Source organism: Heptranchias perlo, chromosome 11, assembly GCF_035084215.1.
Source record: "Heptranchias perlo isolate sHepPer1 chromosome 11, sHepPer1.hap1, whole genome shotgun sequence".
NCBI classification, from domain to species: domain Eukaryota; kingdom Metazoa; phylum Chordata; class Chondrichthyes; order Hexanchiformes; family Hexanchidae; genus Heptranchias; species Heptranchias perlo.
Genome location: NC_090335.1, coordinates 49858305 through 49878649, shown reverse-complemented (window position 1 = coordinate 49878649; position 20345 = coordinate 49858305). Strand labels below are relative to the sequence as shown.

The window sequence follows — 20345 nt, the reverse complement described above, 5'->3', positions numbered from 1 at the left end:
CCACACTCGGTCAAATGCTGCCTTGATGTCAAGGGCAGTCACTCTCACCTCACCTCTGGAATTCAGCTCTTTTGTCCATGTTTGGACCAACGCTGTAATGAGGTCTGGAGCCGAGTGGTCCTGGCGGAACCCAAACTGAGCATCGGTGAGCAGGTTATTGGTGAGTAAGTGTCGCTTGATAGCACTGTCGACGACACCTTCCATCACTTTGCTGATGATTGAGAGTAGGCTGATGGGGCGGTAGTTGGCCGGATTGGATTTGTCCTGCTTTTTGTGGACAGGACATACCTGGGCAATTTTCCACATTGTCGGGTAGATGCCAGTGTTGTAGCTGTACTGGAACAGCTTGGCTAGAGGCGCAGCTAGTTCTGGAGCACAAGTCTTCAGCACTACAGCTGGGATGTTGTCGGGGCCCATAGCCTTTGCTGTATCCAGTGCACTCAGCCGTTTCTTGATATCACGTGGAGTGAATCGAATTGGCTGAAGACTGGCTTCTGTGATGGTGGGGATATCGGGAGGAGGCTGAGATGGATCATCCACTCGGCACTTCTGGCTGAAGATGGTTGCAAACGCTTCAGCCTTGTCTTTTGCACTCACGTGCTGGACCCCGCCATCATTGAGGATGGGGATGTTTGCAGAGCCTCCTCCTCCCGTTAGTTGTTTAATTGTCCACCACCATTCACGACTGGATGTGGCAGGACTGCAGAGCTTTGATCTGATCCGTTGGTTGTGGAATCGCTTAGCTCTGTCTATAGCATGTTGCTTCCGCTGTTTAGCATGCATGTAGTCCTGAGTTGTAGCTTCACCAGGTTGGCACCTCATTTTTAGGTACGCCTGGTGCTGCTCCTGGCATGCTCTTCTACACTCCTCATTGAACCAGGGTTGATCCCCTGGCTTGTTGGTAATGGTAGAGTGAGGAATATGCCGGGCCATGAGGTTACAGATTGTGCTGGAATACAATTCTGCTGCTGCTGATGGCCCACAGCGCCTCATGGATGCCCAGTTTTGAGCTGCTAGATCCGTTCTGAATCTATCCCATTTAGCACGGTGGTAGTGCCACACAACACGTTGGATGGTGTCCTCAGTGCGAAGACGGGACTTCATCTCCACGAGGACTGTGCGGTGGTCACTCCTACCAATACTGTCATGGACAGATGCATTTGCGACAGGTGGATTGGTGAGGACGAGGTCAAGTAAGTTTTTCCCTCGTGTTGGTTCGCTCACCACCTGCCGCAGGCCCAGTCTAGCAGCTATGTCCTTCAGGACTCGGCCAGCTCGGTCAGTAGTGGTGCTGCCGAGCCACTCTTGGTGATGGACACTGAAGTCCCCCACCCAGAGTACATTTTGTGCCCTTGCTACCCTCAGTGCTTCCTCCAAGTGGTGCTCAACATGGAGGAGGACTGATTCATCAGCTGAGGGAGGACGGTAGGTGGTAATCAGCAGGAGGTTTCCTTGCCCATGTTTGACCTGATGCCATGAGATTTCATGGGGTCCAGAGTCAATGTTGAGGACTCCCAGGGCCACTCCCTCCTGACTGTATATCACTGTACTGCCACCTCTGGTGGGTCTGTCCTGCCGGTGGGACAGGACATACCCAGGGATGGTGATGGAAGAGTCTGGGACGTTGGCTGAAAGGTATGATTCTGTGAGTATGGCTAGGTCAGGCTGTTGCTTGACTAGACTGTGGGACAACTCTCCCAATTTTGGCACAAGTCCCCAGATGTTAGTAAGGAGGACCTTGCAGGGTCGACTGGGCTTGGTGTTTTGCCGTTGTCGTGTCCGGTGCCGAGTGGTCCGATGCCGGGTGGTCCGTCCGGTTTTATTCTTATAGTAGTGTTACTGGACACCCATGGTGAAAAGGAGATGGTTAGGGCTGGGGAAAGGAAACTGTTCAAGTGGCGGAGGGCGTCAGAAGTGTCACGAATGTAGGTTGGAAGAGACTGGACAAGGGGAGAAAAAGAGAGTCGAGATAGGAGGAAATAAGTTCCGTGGAGCAAGAACAGGCTGAAACAATGGGTCTCCCAGGGCAGTCCTGTCCTCTGCCACTTCTGCCCTCATCCCTTCCCCTCCCTCCCAGAACCATGATAGGATCCCCCTTGTCCTCACCTTCCACCCCACCAGCCTCCACAATCAACGTATCATCCTCCACCATTTCCACCACCTCCAGCTCGATCCCACCACCAAACACATCTTCCCCTCCCCTCCCCTTTCAGCATTCTGAAGGGACTGCTCCCTCCATGACACCCTGGTCTACTCTTCCATCACCCCCAACACTCGGTCTCCTCCCCACAGCACTTTCCCATGTGAGCGCAGGAGATGCAACACCTGCCCTTTCACCTCCACCCTTCCTACTGTCCAGGGCCCCAAATATTCCTTCCAGGTGAAACAGCAATTTACTTGTACTGCTTTCAATTTACTATACTGTATTCGCTGCTCACAATGCGGTCTGTCTCTTCTACATCGGGGAGACCAAACGCAGATTGGGTGATCGCTTTACTGAACACCTCAGCTCAGTCCGCAAGCGTGACCCTGACCTGCTGGTCGCTTGCTCCCTGTCCCATTCTGTCCTTGACCTCTTACACTGTTTCAATGAAGCTCAACGGAAACTCGAGGAACGGCACCTCATCTTTCGATTAGGCACTTTACAACCTTCTGGACTCAACAATGATTTCAATAGCTTCAGACCATAACCACCGCTCCTATTTTTAAAAATTTATTGGACTGTAGCTGCTGGTTATGTTTCGGCTGTTGCCATTTACAGCTCTAGACTGATCTTTTGTTTCTTAACTTGTCCCATTACTACTTTCCTTGCACCATCATCCCTTTTGTCATTTAATTGCTCTTGCCCTCTACCCTATCACAGACCTTCCCTTTTGTTCTTTCCTTCCCTCCCTCCCTCTCCCCCTTTCCCTGGCTCTGTACTTGCTTAAAAACTTTAACTCTAACATCTTCCAGTTTTGATGAAAGGTCTTCGACTTGAAACGTTAACTTTGTTTCTTTCTCCACAGATGCTGCCTCACTTGCTGAGCTTTTCCAGCATTTTCTGTTTTTATTACCTCCCATCTCTAAGATGCTTTCATTTTTGAAACTTCTGGGGAATTATTTTGTAAAGGAATAGGTCTGTGCAAATGTTGCTTCTTTCCTAGCTTCCACATGAAAAGGAAAACAAGTTCTGTTACACTAAGCAATTTAAAGATTCCTTCATTAGTAGTTCTACTCAAACAAAGACAAATATGCAGATTGTTTTCACTCTATAAAAAAGAGAAGATACGTGTGCTATGTTTGACATTTATAAAGAGGGCACACAAGAGGACAGAGGAAATCTTTCTTTTTCTGGGTGGCAGGCAGTGACTAGTGGGGTACCGCAGGGATCAGTGCTTGGGCCCCAGCTGTTCACAATATATATCAATGATTTGGATGAGGGAACTAGATGTAACATTTCCAAGTTTGCAGACGACACAAAGCTGGGGTGGAATGTGAGCTATGAGGAGGATGCAAAGAGGCTCCAATGTGATTGAGACAAGTTGGGTGAGTGGGCAAGAACATGGCACATGCAGTATAATGTAGATAAATGTGAGGTTATCCACTTTGGTTGTAAAAATAGAAAGGCAGGTTATTATCTGAATGGTGATAGACTGGGAAAAGGGGAGGTGCAACGAGACCTGGGTGTCCTTGTACACCAGTCGCTGAAAGCGAGCATTCAGGTGCAGCAAGCAGTTAGGAAAGCGAATAGTATTTTGGCCTTCATTGCAAGAGGATTTGAGTACAGGAGCAGGGGTGTCTTACTGCAGTTATACAGGGCCTTGGTGAGACCACATCTGGAGTACTATGTGCAGTTTTGGTCTCCTTATCTGAGGAAGGATGTCCTTGCCATGGAGGGAGTGCAACAAAGGTTTACCAGACTGATTCCTGGGATGGCAGGACTGACGTATGAGGAGAGATTGGGTCGACTAGGCCTATATTCACTCGAGTTTAGAAGAATGAGAGGTAATCTCATCGAAACATATAAAATTCTAACAGGACTAGACAAACTAGATGCAGGGAGGATGTTCCCGATGGCTGGGGAGTCCAGAACCAGGAGTCACCATCTCAGGATACGGGGTATGCCATTTAGAACCAAGATGAGGAGAAATTTCTTCACTCAGAGGGTGGTGAACCTGTGGAATTCTCTACCACAGAAGGCAGTGGAGACCAAGTCATTAGATGTATTCAAGAAGGAGATAGACATATTTCTTAATGCTAAAGGGATCAAGGGATTATGGGGAAAAAGCAGGAACAGGGTACTGAGTTAGACGATCAGCCATGATCATTTTGAATGGTGGAGCAGGCCCGAAGGGCCTACTCTTGCTCCTAGTTTCTATGTTTCTATCTTTGTTGGCGACTGATTTCAAAAGACAATTTCCCTAAAAATCTAAGACCAGTGCATCCTTGGATCTACTCGACACACTAGTCTAAATTTACCGATTGGGTCCATCTGATTCACGGATGTCAATTGCAAAAGTGAGTGGAGTTCTGTTACACTGCATCTGTCACCACTTTTTCGCCTGCCCCACTTTCCAACGGCTGTAAGAAGTACCCACCCATTTTTGGGTCGTTGGTTGCAAATGAGGAAAAAAATCATGCCATGTCATATACCCCATTTTCCATTATTTCTGCTACATTTGCACTGCTTCATCTTCTTGCCATCTAAAATGGGCATCCAGGGTTCCTACACGTGAATCAGAAGGCCGAAAAGAATTCAAAAGGTCCAGCAGCATTATTTGCAACATTAGTTTAAAGCTTATTTCTGACTCAGGTTGGAGTTTTTTTTTTGCTGTTGCCAGCTACTTTGACATCTGTGTCTCTGCCATTTGCTATTGGGCTGCCATTTTTCCGCCTACCATTTCACATATGGCACAATGAGTTGCCCATTGGAAATTCCCCTGTAATTACTTTTTGGAAGTAGCTTAGCAGCAATGGATGGATGCCAGGCTGATCAGGCAGCACTGGAGGTACATGGCAATCGCCCACTAGTACAGGCTAGAGACACACGTACCTGAATCGTCAGAGAAGTGGTGCCTGTGGAGGCTTTACTTTGGAAAGGAAGATGTTGCTGAGTTACTCCACCACTGACAGTAGCTGTTAAGCTTACAACTGCCCTGGGCTTGTATGCTATCAGGGCTTTCAATGCTGCCACTGGAGACATCACTAGATGCGCCAGCCGACTGTGTACAGATGCACAAAATAGGTGATGGATACATTGTTTGCCAGAACTTGTAATTTCATTTGTGTGCAGATTGAGTGGAAGGATTTCTGAAGGTGCAAGGAGTCATAGATTGCATCCGCTTGCTTTTATGTGCTCCCTTATGTGTTCCACTCTGTCAATATGCAACCAGCAACATGGCATGAGGGAAAGTGAATTCTCATTTCCCTGGGAGTTGCCACAATGCTTTCACTTTATGCATGTCCACCATACCAACACCCTTCAACCCAGAAAGATATGTCTCTTTGATCATGGCTATCCTCTGCAGGTATGGCTGATGACATCTATATGATTTCCCAGTACATGAGCTGAGCCCAATGGAATGCCCATATTCAGCACTGCTTGCAGCTGCAGGCACAAACTTGTAGTAGCAGAATATTTCTGTTCAAGGTGTGTACCAAAAGGTGCGTTGAATTGAAGGAAAACCGCAAGCAATAGAAAATAAAAATCATTACCAATAATGCATAGAGTTCAGTTAATCAGTCAGGCTTGCAGTCCGATGCAAGTCTCACTAATATGGCAACCTAACTTTTAAATGCTAGGAATTCTTGAACAAACAGCATGTAGGCCTCGCAGCATCCATTTTATAACAGTGAATCAAGAAACATACTGCAAATTGGCATGGAGAATCTGGAGTTGGATCACTTTGTATAATTTTTAAGGAGCAAATGAGGCCAACGCAAGCACAAAAAGCTGTCCGAGAATCTTTAATAACTTTGCTCCTGCTGAATTGGGAGTTCAGCGACGAGTGGACTAAGACGTACCCGCCTGATTCTGTAGATCACGTGTGCTGCTGGCAAGGGGATTCTCCCTAAGCACATCACTGCGGAAATTGGCCCAACTGTTTTTCACTTCTGGGGGTGTGTTTGAATTAAAGAGAATTGATGTAATTGAACATCTCCTCACTGCTAGCTGCAACAATTTCAATTTTAAAAGTTTCAACCCGGTTGGTATAAAACTGGTGCACATTCAGACAGAGTACATGATGGCTGGTGTGCGAAATAAGAATATATCTATTGTTTATATTTCCATGAGTTTGGAGATAAGAGATTTCAACTCGGGGCATGAGTGTGACGTGCAAGGGTTGGGGCAAGTGGCAAGCTTGCATCATGGTGCCCCGTAAGGCCTGAGGAGATTTAAAATTCCTGGGCCTCATTTAAATGTTGGTTATGAGTCTCCCACACAAAGTCAGATGGAATTGCTACCTGACTGGTGGGCGGCAGCAGGATTTTGGGTGACAGGAGGTCGCCGCTAGGGACCCAATGGGAACATAAGGTAAGTGGTGAAGGGGGTTGAAGCAATGAAGTTGGGGGGGTGGCCCAAGGTTTCCTATTGGGGCCCAAAGGAGCCTGTTTCTCCCAGCCCACAAGGAAACCAAGAAAAAAATAATTTTACAAACTTTTCTGAACCTCTTCTGGCCCCGCTCATGTTTGCCATCAAGTTTCACCGGTGACTCTGGCACTCAGCACGACTTACACAATCCCGAGTTAAAATGGTGTCGGGGTCCTAACTGCGACTTTTGCATTTTTATGAGGCTCTTGCAGCGAGCATCTCCACGCTGCCTGAAATCTGGGAATTAAAATGGCAGCAGGTGGCATGAATGTGGAGGTAAGGACCCTGTCCCAATTTTAACTCTCATTCCTGTTGGGTGTGAGGATTTAAAATCAGGGCTATTAATGAGGTGGTCTATACTGCATCTGATTTGGGAATATTTAATGCTAACTATAGCCAAAAAAAAATGGAAAACTGTTCCATTCCCCATTACTCATATCCCTCACTTTAATGAGAAAAAAATCAGCAAAAAATTAAAATACATGAACCTAATTTAATGTTCCATATGCCAAACAAAAACTTATGTCATCTGACCTCAATCGTACTGTCTAATTTACTGTCAGCTATTCGATGTCTCCTTTAATGACCCAATTCAAACTGCCCCCTCACCATTCCCCACTCAAACCAACTAAGTATATATTTTCGATTGCTCCTTTTGTTATCATTACATAAAAATACATTTTCAGTAAACGATGGAACACAGAGCAGATGTAGGGTAGTGTAATAGGAGCTGTTGGTACCTGTTTCTCGTCCTCAGGCATGGAGAGACTCAGCACAGTGGATATAATGTAATCTACCAGACTATGGTCCAGTCCATCTTCCCGTGGTTTAGGAACAAGTTCACTTGGGGGAGTTAGACTTTCTTCTATTGCAACAACCTGTGCATAACAATAAAGAAATTGGTGTTGATATAAAGTGTTTGAAAGCCATCTTAGAATATTAACTGCTTTTGCTATTTTCTATATTAGTTGAAGCAAACTAGAAAAAAAATTGTGATAGTTATTAGTCAACTATCATGAAGGTTTGTGTTATGTTATCAAATGGGATCAATAATAAACAGACATATCTGTTTTATTATAAGGCAACAATATTTGATCTCTTGGTATCCTGATGCAGGCAATTCAAAATCTGGTCAACCAATGGTAGTGAAGTCACTGTAGCTGGGGATGGGGGTTCAAAAGGAGCTGCAGAAATTAGTCCTAAATATTATGGTGTTACCACATGGTTATGCGCCACCTGGGTATCAGTTCCTTGGATTGGCAAATGTGTCACAGCTGCTTTGCCCACATGTTTACTGCAGCAGGTATAAATTGTACCGAGTCAATGGGATGTGTCTTCTCACCATTAAAAGTGAGTGCTGGGGTTGCTTCTGTTGTAAGGTAAGTAAGCATGGTTTTGAGCGCTCATGTTTAGAGCTGTACCTTTCACCATTGTGCAGTGATGGAAGCAGTAACCACTTCCTTCTTGGATTGCTGCTAAAATCCTGTCGGTACTGCTCCGGTAGGTTTAGGAAAAAACAGAATTATAGATTTTTTAGCAGGAGAAATTAAGGCACACTACTAACCTTCGCTATTTGCCTAAGGGATTTGTCTGTGATCGGATGGTACTCAGGGACGAAGAGCTCAGTGGCATTAATACAAAGCAAGAAATGCATGATCCTAAAATACTAATGTCAGCGCTATGGAGCAAAGGGTTCTGTGGTACCAGTTGGCTCAACTGCCATGCCCATAACTCACATTAATCCTGACAGCTCAGTGCAGTGTTAAGGGAGCACTGCTTGTACATCAAACAAGGCTGATTAATAACAAATATCCCATACCAAAGAACAGGACTTTTCTTACATAACTCTTGTGTGTGGATTATGCCTACGGTATTCCAATGTCCCAGCCAGCATTCCCTTAAAAAAAAATCCCTTCCTGTACCTTGCTTCCTTGAAGACTAAATGTAAATGAGAATGTGGTTTACAATTTCAGTTGGTTACTGTAGTTAAATATTTTCTAAGAAATAAAGCTTAGTTTGCAATAAAGCCTCCAATGCCTGGATATTGAAATAGGAGGGCGATGCTAAATAGTATAGTGTTAAAGGTACAAAGATACGCAAACTGGGGACCAGGCCATAACGTTGTCAATACCTAACAGACAGACACGTACAAACCTGCTCCAATATACAGTGTAATATTAAAGGCACAGAGAGACTCTCCAGTGGCACTAGGCTCATCAGATCATTATAGTATCTCATATCCACCTGCGCAGTAGAATTACCTATTAAACAAAAACATTAAAACATAATGGTTTAACCTTTTCTTACATGACTTATGCATGTGGAACACAATGGGAATATAGGCAATCACAAACATATGACATCATGTATTTAGATTTCTAAAAATTCAACGATAAAGTTCCTCGTGAAAGGCGGCTACTGAAAATGAAAGCAGTGGGAATTAAAGGTAAAACCTGTTTGTTGATAATGAATTGGATGAAAGAAAGAAAGCAGCAGGTACTAGTTAGGAGAGTGATGTCAGGTTGGAAGGTGGTGATGAGCAAGGTGTTGGAATTGTTACTGTATCTAATCTAATCCTAACCTACATTACAGAAACTGAATACAAAATGGCCAAGTTTGCAGATCTGCCTGCTGGCTTTAAACGTCTGATGTGAAATGAATTTGAGCAGTCTCAATTTAGTTCCTGTTGGGCATTGGCACAAAACTGGGACGAACTGGCAATCTCACTCAAAGAGGCCACAAAATAATTGATATGGGAAAAATGTCACACCGATAGAATGGTAGGTAATGTTGTTCCCATGACATTGTTGCTCTTGTCCTTCTTGGTGGTAATGGTCACATGGGAGGAAGGTGTTACTGAAGTAACCGAGTCGCTGCATTGCATCCTATAGACCCTGCAACCACAGTGGTGATGGGGACAGCTATCGAGTTCAGTGGCAGGGCCATTAATGTCATTCCATATTTTCCTGGGACCTTTGGGCGGCTCTGCCATTACTATCACTAAAAACAGTTAGAAGGCATTTATCATAGTTACACCCCCCCCTCCCCCCACATTGAAACCAATGATGGCCATTTTCCTGCATTTAACCCAGTTTTCACGTCACTGCCACTTAGACTTAAAAATAATGGTCGATGTGGCCAGGCAGTGGCATAATTGACTTTATAATGCATTCACTAAATCAGACTTTTACTTTTAAATGATACTGAAACTAATTTTGAACTTCTAAAGAATTTGTTTCCGTTCAGAGTACAAATAACAATATCTTGAGCCAAAGGACATAGCAAAGAAAGATCTTTCAGCTTAAGCAACGAGGTTGTGTTGTTTCAGGTAAAAATAAACACCCATAAAACACCAGAAAGTCAGTTTCACCAACTGGTGTACATATATCAGCCTTTTAAGAGTTCAAACTAAAACTAGCTTCAGAGAACATCATTTAATGGCCGTTCTACATAAGCTTTCTATCTTTTTAAAACTGAGATTTCAATAGACCGTACAGCTCAAATAAAACTCGCAATTATTCAATAAAAATAAAACCAAATTGATGAAATGCAGTACAAGCAAGCCTCAGCATTTCGACTTTTATTTTTTTTTCTATAATTATGGAAGGTGAAGCAGCTTAATGAAAATTACAATCCAAAGTAGTTTTTTTCTTTTTAAAAAAAAATGAACCTATCGGTCAATTTGTTCAACTTCCAATATAAACCTGTAAATTCTAATTCTGTTTCAACATAATTCTGCATACATGATTTATTTAAAACTTAAGTCCATGTGAAGTAAAATGAAGATGGCGCATTATTGGTTCTCTTCTGTAAAACTAAATCTCTTTATTAGCCATTGGCTGTGCTGTTTCTGAGTCACCATTATGTTCGCTGTTATGTACTCAAATCAGTTTTTCAATAAAATATGGCATTAATTCATCACTGGAGCATCAGGGTGCTTAACGGTCTAACTTATGTCGTTTGTTGTCAAAATCGCCAATCCGGGAAATTCTGGGCCGAAAATGGTAATTTGCACAACATGAAGTATTAGTTAAAGCAGTTCAAGTATACAGCTTTATGAATCAGGTACCTTGTTCTGGAGGAATTGTTGATTCTGCTGAGGGAGATTTCTTCCTGCCAATTGGGGTGTGAAGTGCAAGCATCTGTAAGAGCATAAGTCAAAAAGAACTTTAAAATCAGAAATAAGTAAACCTGAATTTCACATACTTTACCTACCTCAATTTGCTTGCTGTATTTAACTGCCTCTTTGCTTCTTTCCCACTCTCCCATTCTTTCTGTGTCCATCCCTGTTTCTCTGGTTATCTTCCATCCCTTTTCTCTGTATTTCTGCATGGTTTTCATACTTCGCTCATTCTGGTACCTATATCTTTCAGTGTCCACTCATTCCTTATCGTTTCTCTCTCATTCTTCAACAACAAAAACTTGCATTTATATAGTGCCTTTAATGTAACAAAACGTCCCAAGGCGCTTCACATGAGCATTATCAAACAAAATTTGACACTGAGCCACATAAGAAGATAGGATAGGTGAAGAGGTAGTTTTTAAGGAGCATCTTAAAGGAGGAGAGAGGTGTAAGGAGGTGGAGATGCTTAGTGGGGGGAATTCCAGACCTTAGGGCCTGGGCAGCTGAAGGCATGGCTGCCAATGGTGAAGCAATTAAAATTGGGGATCTGCAATAGGCCAGAATTGGAGGAGCGCAGAGATCTCGAAGGATTATAGGGCTAATCTCTCTCCCCCTCCCTCTCCTTTTCTTCTGCATGTCGCCCAATGCCTCCGTATGGCTCTCAGATATATTCCTTCACTGATCTACTCAATAACTGTCTTACCTTTTCTAAGGCCTAGGGCATGCATCAAGATCGTAGACAACATAAACTGGGTAGTAGATCGGACAGGAAGTAGATTTTGAAAAGATACTGCAGCACGCATGGATGCGGGGCTAGAAGTACTCAAACTGGAAGGAAACAGGGGTTGGGGCTGGCAAGCAGAAGGGATGATGGAGGGCTAGGCCTGTGACATAGGATATGGGTATGTTGGATTCTGGGAACCCTTGGGAATTGAAATTTAGAGGAGAGTTGGTGCGTAAAAGTACTCTTAGGGTGGGATGAGTTGTCTGAGGAAATGAATTGGTGTTTGAGCTTGAATGAAGTTGTGGTGATACCATCTTAGGATGATTTGGAGTTTGTTAGTATCAGGAGGCTGGGGGTGTGGAAGAACTGGAGGTGTTCAAGTCTGTGCATAATTATGGAGAGGACAGGAAGGATCGCCATGTGGCAGCAATACGGAATAGTTACAGTTTGGGATAAGTGGACCAGACTGGGTTTAGGAATACTGGTGTGGGGGGTTGTGGGAGTACTGGTGACAAATCTCCATCCCCAGTGCTCTCTTGGTTTTACAGAGAGGCAGTAAACACTATGAGTGAGAAGATGGATTTTGGAAACTTTAATGGTCAGAGGCACAGGAGGGAGATGGAGCAGAGTACTGAGGGTAGACATAAGGAGTTGGGAGCTCCAAAAGAGGGTGAGCATTGAAAGGGATGGGAGAGATGAGATTGGAAGCTATGAGGTGGGTGACAGGGATTGACAGATGCTAGGCTGTGAGATAAGCAGCCTAGGATACAGGATCCGCCTCTAAACAGAACACAGGCCCTGAGTACAAGCACAAATCTGGGAGTGGCCAGACCAGGAAGGGAGCACAGGAATGGCAGAATTATCAGCAGTGGTGAGTGGATGAGAACCAGAAGTGTTGGGTAGCAGGCAAGGTGGTGCCAGAGAAGTCATGTGTAAGGAGGTTGTGAATATGTTTTCAGGTAGGGAGTGGGCCAGTGCTGTCAGAAGATAATGAGCATAATAAACGTGTGGCTATTGCACCTCTTGGAAGGGGCAAATCCTAAAGCTTTGGTACAAAATATTTTGTTCTGATATTTTTAAGCCTGCCTTCAATCATGGTTTGCTCATTCAACATTTCCATCTTGACAATAAATATCAGTAAAATATATCTAATTCTAACTTTTTAGGTTGAACACTACCAAAAATACTCAGCCTCTCATGCTCTCCAGCTAAGGATATTGGTACTAGAAAATCTGCAAAAAAAAAGTTCCTCTTTCTTTCTTCTTAATTTCAGTGCCTTTCTCTTCTACTGTTTTTCATCTCCCCATCACTTTTATCTGTCTATTTGTTTTTCTCCACTTGTATGTGTGTCTCTTTCTTCCTCCACTTTTCTGTATGTGTCTGTCTCCCTCCACTTAGGGAACATAGGAACATAAGAATTGCTAAACTAAAAAAGACCAAGGTCCATATAGTTTGTCTTCTACCATCCTGGTAGTTGCACGACACAATAATGAAGATGTTGACTAATCATGGCAATCAATCAATATCTCTACAACAGACCCAGACATGAGGCAAGGAAAACCCCCAGTGGTGGAAAACTTTGCGAACTATAGGTCCAAAGTCACCTGTTCCTCCAAAGCATACTACACTTACCATATGTTATGTCTCAAATTACTTATATATTGTATCTCAAATTTAATTTCTAAAAGAAATTTATCTAATTTGCATTTGAATTAATTAATTCTTTCTGCTTCCACCATCTCCCTAGGGAGTATGTTCCATAGATTTACCACTCACTCACTGAAATAATGTTTCCACAGATTAGTTTCGAATTTACTCCCATTCAAGCGCAAGCTGTGACCTCTGGACAAGGTGAAACAGCTCGTCATTGTCTAGTGCCTTTGGAATCCTAAAAAAAGCAATCATATCACCTCTCAACCTTCTCTTTTCCAGTAAGAACATGCCCAATTTATGTAATCGCTCGTCATAATCCAATCCGTCAATCCTTCTGGTTGCCCTCTTTGCATCCTTTCAATAGCTGCAACATCTTTTTTGTACTGCGGCAATCAGAACTGTACACAGTATTCTAAGTGCGGTCGCACCAATGATTTATAAAGTGGCAGGATTACTTTACTCTTTCGGCTCAATATTGACCTTTTAATACATCCCAACATTTGATTTGCTTTACTCACTGCCACTGAGCATTCAGTTGTATACAGCCTTGGTCAGACCCCATCTGGAGTACTGCGTTCAGTTTTGGGCACCGCACCTCATGAAAGATATATTTATCTTGGTGGGGGTACAGCACAGATTCACCAGAATGATAACGGGGCTTAAAGGGTTAAATTATACAGACAGATTGCATAAACTTTGTTTGTATTCCCTTGAGTTTACAAAGTTGAGGGGCGATCTGGTCGTGGTGCTGAAAACGATAAAGGGATTTGATAGGGTAAATACAGAGAAACTATTTCCTCTGGTAGGGGAATCCAAAACAAGGGGGAATAATCTTAAAATTAGAGCTAGCCACCCAGGAGTAAAATCAGGAAGTATTGTTTTCACACGAGTACTATAAATCTGGAACCCTCTCCCTCAAAAGGCTGTTGAGTCAATTGAAATTTTCAAGGCTGAGATTGATATATTTTTCTTAGGTAAGGATTTCAAAGGATATGGAGAAAAAGTGGGTAAATAGATTTGAAGTACAGATCATCTGTGATTTAATAGAATGGCAGAACTGGCTGAGTGTTTCCAACATTTTCAGCTTTTAAACCTAAGGATGTAACTGTTGAACATCAGGAAACTGCAAGTAGCCTCCTGGATAGTCTGGGTCCTAAATTTATCAATGAAGTTTTCAATCAGAAGCTGTCAATGTTCCAACCATGGATCCAACCACATTTCTTTGTGGTGCTGATGCTGGAAAATCTAAGTGCAGAATGCATGCATTGCATGGTACCCACATTGAAGCCTGTCTTAAGCATTATGTCCCTTTCCTGATGCATCTTGGGGAATTAGTTACACTGCACGTGCTCACACTGCACATTCCAAATTCAACTCAACATCACAGTTCTGGGCAAAAATATTAAGTCAAGTCCACACTTTTGGGGGAAACTGAGGTATACAAGTAAAAACTTTAACGAAGGCATTAAAAGTCACCAAAGACAATTCAATGGACAAATTTCATAACTGTCGTATCATTAAATATGTATTTTTTTGAATTTTTTTTGTTTTGTTTAAATTCTTGTTTTGGACATTAGAACTGAGAAAAAAGAATGGTAGATGAAAAACTTTTCAGAAACCGTTTTGAGCAATTTCTGGGACTCCAGATTGCATAATCACAGGGAGACAAATGCGACAAAAAAGTAACAACGGGAAATCAAATTGTCCAGACAAAAAGTGATGGCAGACACAAGATTGTTAACAAGATATAGCTAGATTCGGCTGAATGCCCTAGTTATGAATTCAGGTCTGCAATAGATGCCTTTGAAGATTTAATGACAATGATCACTCCAGTAAGCTGTCTGAACATCTGACTTTTATGGGCATTGACTCAGATTGCCCTATTTTTTTGTAATAGCACCCCCTTGCAATTTGGAGCAGATATCAGTGTCTTTTGCTCACATGTTTCAATATCTCTGAACAGATGAGGTGAAGTTTGGATTGAATCACAAACTGCTTTATTCCACAGTATGGTGAAATGTACAGAATAGGTATGATCAGTCGCTTAGTTCAATTGGAACAATTTATATTTGCATAATAATACAAAACAATTTGCATTGTAACTACTACTTCAGTGGGTCATCTCAATTTATACAGAATAATCTCTCTGCTTCCTGTCCAACAGTCCAACGCAGTCCCTGCCTTTCACAGGCTTTTTCTGCCTGCACGCCAGTGCAGTGTCCTATTTCCAAAAGCCTGACTATTTCCTTGGTGTCTGTATTCAGTTCTTAAAAGCCTTTTACTCGGTATCAAAAAAAATCTGTCCCTTTCGCAGCCCAACAGAGATCAAATGGTTTTCCAATCCAACAGTGAGGTGTTTTTTCCCAAATACACAAACAAACTAACAATTCACTAATTGTTTAGTCTACTTCCAATGAGCATATTAACCATCTTTTGTCTTGGTGCCTTTTTAAAAAATTAATGAGAATACACATTGCTTTTAAAACTCCAGTATTAAAAGTAACCATTTTTCTAACTCCTTTCTGTGGAAAAATGGCCAAAAAATCCAGAAACGTGACAGTCATCAATTCCATTATTTAAAAAAAAAATAGAATAATCTATTTTATTTTATTGTAATATATAATAAATATTTCTTCTGTGCACCATCCGTAACTAAATCATAAATTGTTTTATGAAGAACATAGTGGCAATTTTCCTGTATACAGAGCACAGATGAAACCTTCCTTTATAATAATTTATTACATTGAAAAATCGACCATATTAAAACTAACATCTTATAACCAAGTCAGTTATCGCTATCCTGGAACGTCATAACAGTAAATCCTAATGTGGAATGTGTTGCTTTACCTCTTCACCTTTTGAAGCTTCTGGCACAGTTATCAGCTTGAGATTGTTCAGGTAGTTCTGATGCTGTCGTTTCCAGTCTTCGCAATCATAAATCATGCTGGCAATATCTTCGAATATTGCCGCACCAAACTCCAGCTGATAAGAAAGAAATAACATAGCACTCAGAAACATGCCCAGGAAAATGCAGGACACTAATTATGAAATGTCACTTCATGAGTTTAGTATTTGTAGAAAATGAAATCTCACACTGTCACAATAGATGATATTTTTGTGAGATAATGCAAATGCTCTACTGGCCAGCCTCCCATCTCCCACTCTCTTGTAAATCTTTAGCTGGCATCACTGGCCATGCCACACTGGAGTAAATTTCATACCCCACCGGAAGTGGGTAACCCCATGGTGCTGTAAATACCACCAGAGGCCAGCCAAAAATATGTAAATGAGCCTGACCCCAATAGATCCACTGGAGAGTCAATGCAGTCACTCAAGTAGCTTGTACCTGGGTCTAAATGAGGAAGTTTGCTGGGTATCAAGAGGAAGGTATTCTTCAATTTTGCTCACATTTCTTGGCGCCCATCAACCATAGAACAAACTTAAGCTGAAAACTGCCGCATCCTTTGAGGTAACATTTCAAGCATTCTACACAACCATTGTTCTTTTACAGACACTCTTCCATTGTGCCAAAGCTGCAAGGTACATTTTTCTTGAAGGTGGAGGTGACAGCTGAAGAACAGCAAAAAGATGCTGAGATACTCGGGCCAAGATGCTCCTTTGCAAACAGTGCTATCAGCAGCCATGGATGCAGGGGTTAGCCATGTTCACGTAAGCACCATCATTGCAGTGTTCATTCTCCAAATAACAGAAGCACTGTGAGCTGCAGCACAATGAAGGTATCATGCCTGCTTCCTGGATAATGGCCACTCGTGTATAATAATGTTTCTGTAGTCAGAGACAGCTAAATATTAATTGAGTGCAACCCATCCTGTTCATGTAGGCCATGAGATTGAAATGAAGAGCCCTGATGCTGCACAACTGTACTATATACAATACCCTAAACTCCAGGGAAACTGGCTACCCCTTGAAAGCTCTGCATCCTGTCCAGCGGGTGTCTCCTTGCTACAGGAAAAGAGTGAAGATGTTGATCCTAGCAAACATTGTTTGCCACTTGTTTGATACAGATGTGCACTGCAGCTGGCTAATGTGGTACATGTCCCCTGTGGTGGCCTGAAACCTTCATGCTATGGCAACCTTCCCTTCCATATCAAGATCCATTCTGTTTGTACCTGCAGTAGTTGGTACAACCCTGCGTTAGCCACCCGTGTGATCGGTGGCAGCAAATACAGATGTCCTCTGAAATGTTCAGGTAGGTATGGTTGGTTCTATAATCATGGATCCTAGGATAGTGATAGGTGCAGCTAAAATGCCTCAGGTTTTGTTGCTACTATTTGTTTGCTCTTTATGAACTTGTCTTCCTCATCAGAGTCTCTCAGTACTACCAGAAATCCAAAGAATTTCCAATTCTCAAACTTATGCATGAAGTTATTTAAATGGCAGAAGTACCAAGAATTATGAATGAAACTGACAGGGAAAAAAAGCTGTAAAAATGGTGTACTTCCCAGCAAAACCAACAAAATACAGCAACATTTAATAGAAAACACACAAATTACTCCATAATAACTGCATGTACATGCCTTTAATGTCACTTGGCTCAGTTGGTAACACTCACACCTCTGAATCAGAAGGTTGTGGATTCAAGTCCCACTTAGTGATCCCTTGTGCACAGACTGGTATGGTAGTGTAGTGGTTACATTACTGGACTAGAAATCCAGAAGCCTGGACTAATAATTCAGAGAATGTAAATTCAAATCCCACCATTGCAGTTTGATAATTTGAATTCAATTTTTTAAAAATCTGGAAATAAAATGCTATCAGCAAAAGTGTCATGAAGCTGTCAGAATGTCATAAAAACTCAACTGGTTCACTACCTGAGGTATCACATTGCCTTTAACTGGCAGGTTTGTCTGAATTAACAAAAATGCTGTAATTTGCTTACTGTTTTAGTTTGTTGAAAAAATCATCTTGCAAATCTAGACAAGGTAAGAATAACATTAAGCCTGACCTTCATATCATTGTTGTTCCAGTCTTGTGGTAAGATGGCTTCCTTCACTGTATATTGGAGTCTGGCTATATCAAATAGTTTGGATCCAGGTTTTCCACTATTCAGAACAGGCTCAAGGTACTTCCAAAAATTCTTCAGGCTCTTGTTGGCTTCCTCCTTTTGCAGTTTTTCTGCTTCAATAGCTGCAACCAGCAATAATTTTTAAAGCTATTTACAAGTTTTATTTTTTTTAAAAGTTAAGATTTTGCATTGGTATGGCTGACTTCCCAATCCATCATTTCCAAAAAATGTACACTAAGTACATGTTACTATACTTTTATGAACTGCTGAGGATTATGGACTGTAGGGATTCAAATTTCAGGGATTCTAGAATCTAAAAGCCAACATTCATCAGTATTTTTAGATCAGTTGTAAATGCTGCATTTCTTTGAGTGCCTTGATAATTAAGAGACAGTGTATTGATTCAGTGAGCAATGTGGGGGGATTGGGGAATGCTGGAGAGCAAAGAATGAGCGCTAAAATGTCATGCATCATAAACCAGCCTGGAAATGATACAAAGTTTGTAAATCTGATCCAAAGATCAACCATCAGTAGGTAGAATTTAACTTTATTACTTACCTTCTAAATGAGTTTTAAAACAATAACCATAAATGCCTGACTGTACTTCAGAAGTTATTGTATGTCTTATCTTGGAGTGAGTATCACTTCAATATTTCAGTTACTTATGGCTTAATTAACCCTGAAGAAATGGAAGTAGATTTTTAATGGGAAAATAAAAACAGCATTATCATTTGCTAAATGATCAGAGGAAATGATTTTTGTTATTTGTTTAAAATTTAAATTTAGATTATAAATAAGAACATAAGAAATAGGAGCAGGAGTAGGCCAATCTGCCCCTCGAGCCTGCTCCGCCATTCAATAAGATCATGGCTGATCTGATCCTAACCTCAAATCTAAATTCATGTCCAATTTCCTGCCCGCTCCCCGTAACCCCTAATTCCCTTTACTTCTAGGAAACTGTCGATTTCTGTTTTAAATTTATTTAATGATGTAGCTTCCACAGCTTCCTGGGGCAGCAAATTCCACAGACCTACTACCCTCTGAGTGAAGAAGTTTCTCCTCATCTCAGTTTTGAAAGAGCAGCCCCTTATTATAAGATTATGCCCCCTAGTTCTAGTTTCACCCATCCTTGGGAACATCCTTACCGCATCCACCCGATCAAGCCCCTTCACAATCTTATATGTTTCAATAAGATCGCCTCGCATTCTTCTGAACTCCAATGAGTAGAGTCCCAATCTACTCAACCTCTCCTCATATGTCCACCCCCTCATCCCCGGGATTAACCGAGTGAATCTTCTTTGTACTGCCTCGAGAGCAAGTATGTCTTTTCTTAAGTATGGAGACCAAAACTGTATGCAGTATTCCAGGTGCAGTCTCACCAATACCTTATATAACTGCAGCAATACCTCCCTGTTTTTATATTCTATCCCCCTAGCAATAAACACCAACATTCCGTTGGCCTTCTTGATCACCTGCTGCACCTGCATACTAACTTTTTGATTTTCTTGCACTAGGACCCCCAGATCCCTTTGTACTGCGGTACTTTCCAGTTTCTCTCCATTAAGATAATAACTTGCTCTCTGATTTTTCCTGCCAAAGTGCATAACCTCACATTTTCCAATATTGTATTGCATCTGCCAAATCTCCGCCCACTCACCCAGCCTGTAGGTTTTTTATGTCCTCCTCACTCTCCACTTTCCCTCCCATCTTTGTATCATCTGCAAACTTTGATATGCTACACTCGGTCCCCTCCTCCAAATCGTTAATATAGATTGTAAAGAGTTGGGGACCCAGCACCGACCCCTGCGGAACACCACTGGCTACTGGTTGCCAGTCCGAGAATGTACCATTTATCCCAACTCTCTGCTTCCTGTTAGATAACCAATCCTCCACCCATGCCAGAATATTACCCCCAATCCAGTGATTCTTTATCTTGAGCAATAATCTTTTATGTGGCACCTTGTCGAATGCCTTCTGGAAGTCTAAATACACTACGTCCACTGGTTTCCCCTTTATCCACCCTGTATGTTATGTCCTCAAAAAACTCAAGCAAATTTGTCAGACATGACTTCCCCTTCGTAAAGCCATGCTGACTTTGTCCTATTAAATTATGTTTATCCAAATGTTCCGCTACTGTCTCCTTAATAATAGACTCCAAAATTTTACCCACCACAGATGTTAGGCTAACTGGTCTATAATTTCCAGCCTTCTGCCTACTACCCTTTTTAAATAAGGGTGTTACATT

General features: G+C 42.1%; 1 protein-coding gene across 6 annotated transcripts in view; it reads right to left on the bottom strand.

Moving 5' to 3' along the window:
• spag17 (sperm associated antigen 17) overlaps positions 1-20345 on the bottom strand; it is a 194506-nt gene that overhangs the window by 145461 nt on the left and 28700 nt on the right. For all 6 annotated transcript variants that reach the window (XM_067992977.1, XM_067992976.1, XM_067992978.1 and 3 more), the window contains 5 exons: positions 18041-18222; positions 15922-16056; positions 10644-10716; positions 8729-8835; positions 7315-7452 (listed from right to left, as the gene is read on the bottom strand). In XM_067992977.1, coding sequence (XP_067849078.1) covers positions 7315-7452; positions 8729-8835; positions 10644-10716; positions 15922-16056; positions 18041-18222 — 635 coding nt within the window. The remainder of the gene's footprint in view (positions 1-7314; positions 7453-8728; positions 8836-10643; positions 10717-15921; positions 16057-18040; positions 18223-20345) is intronic.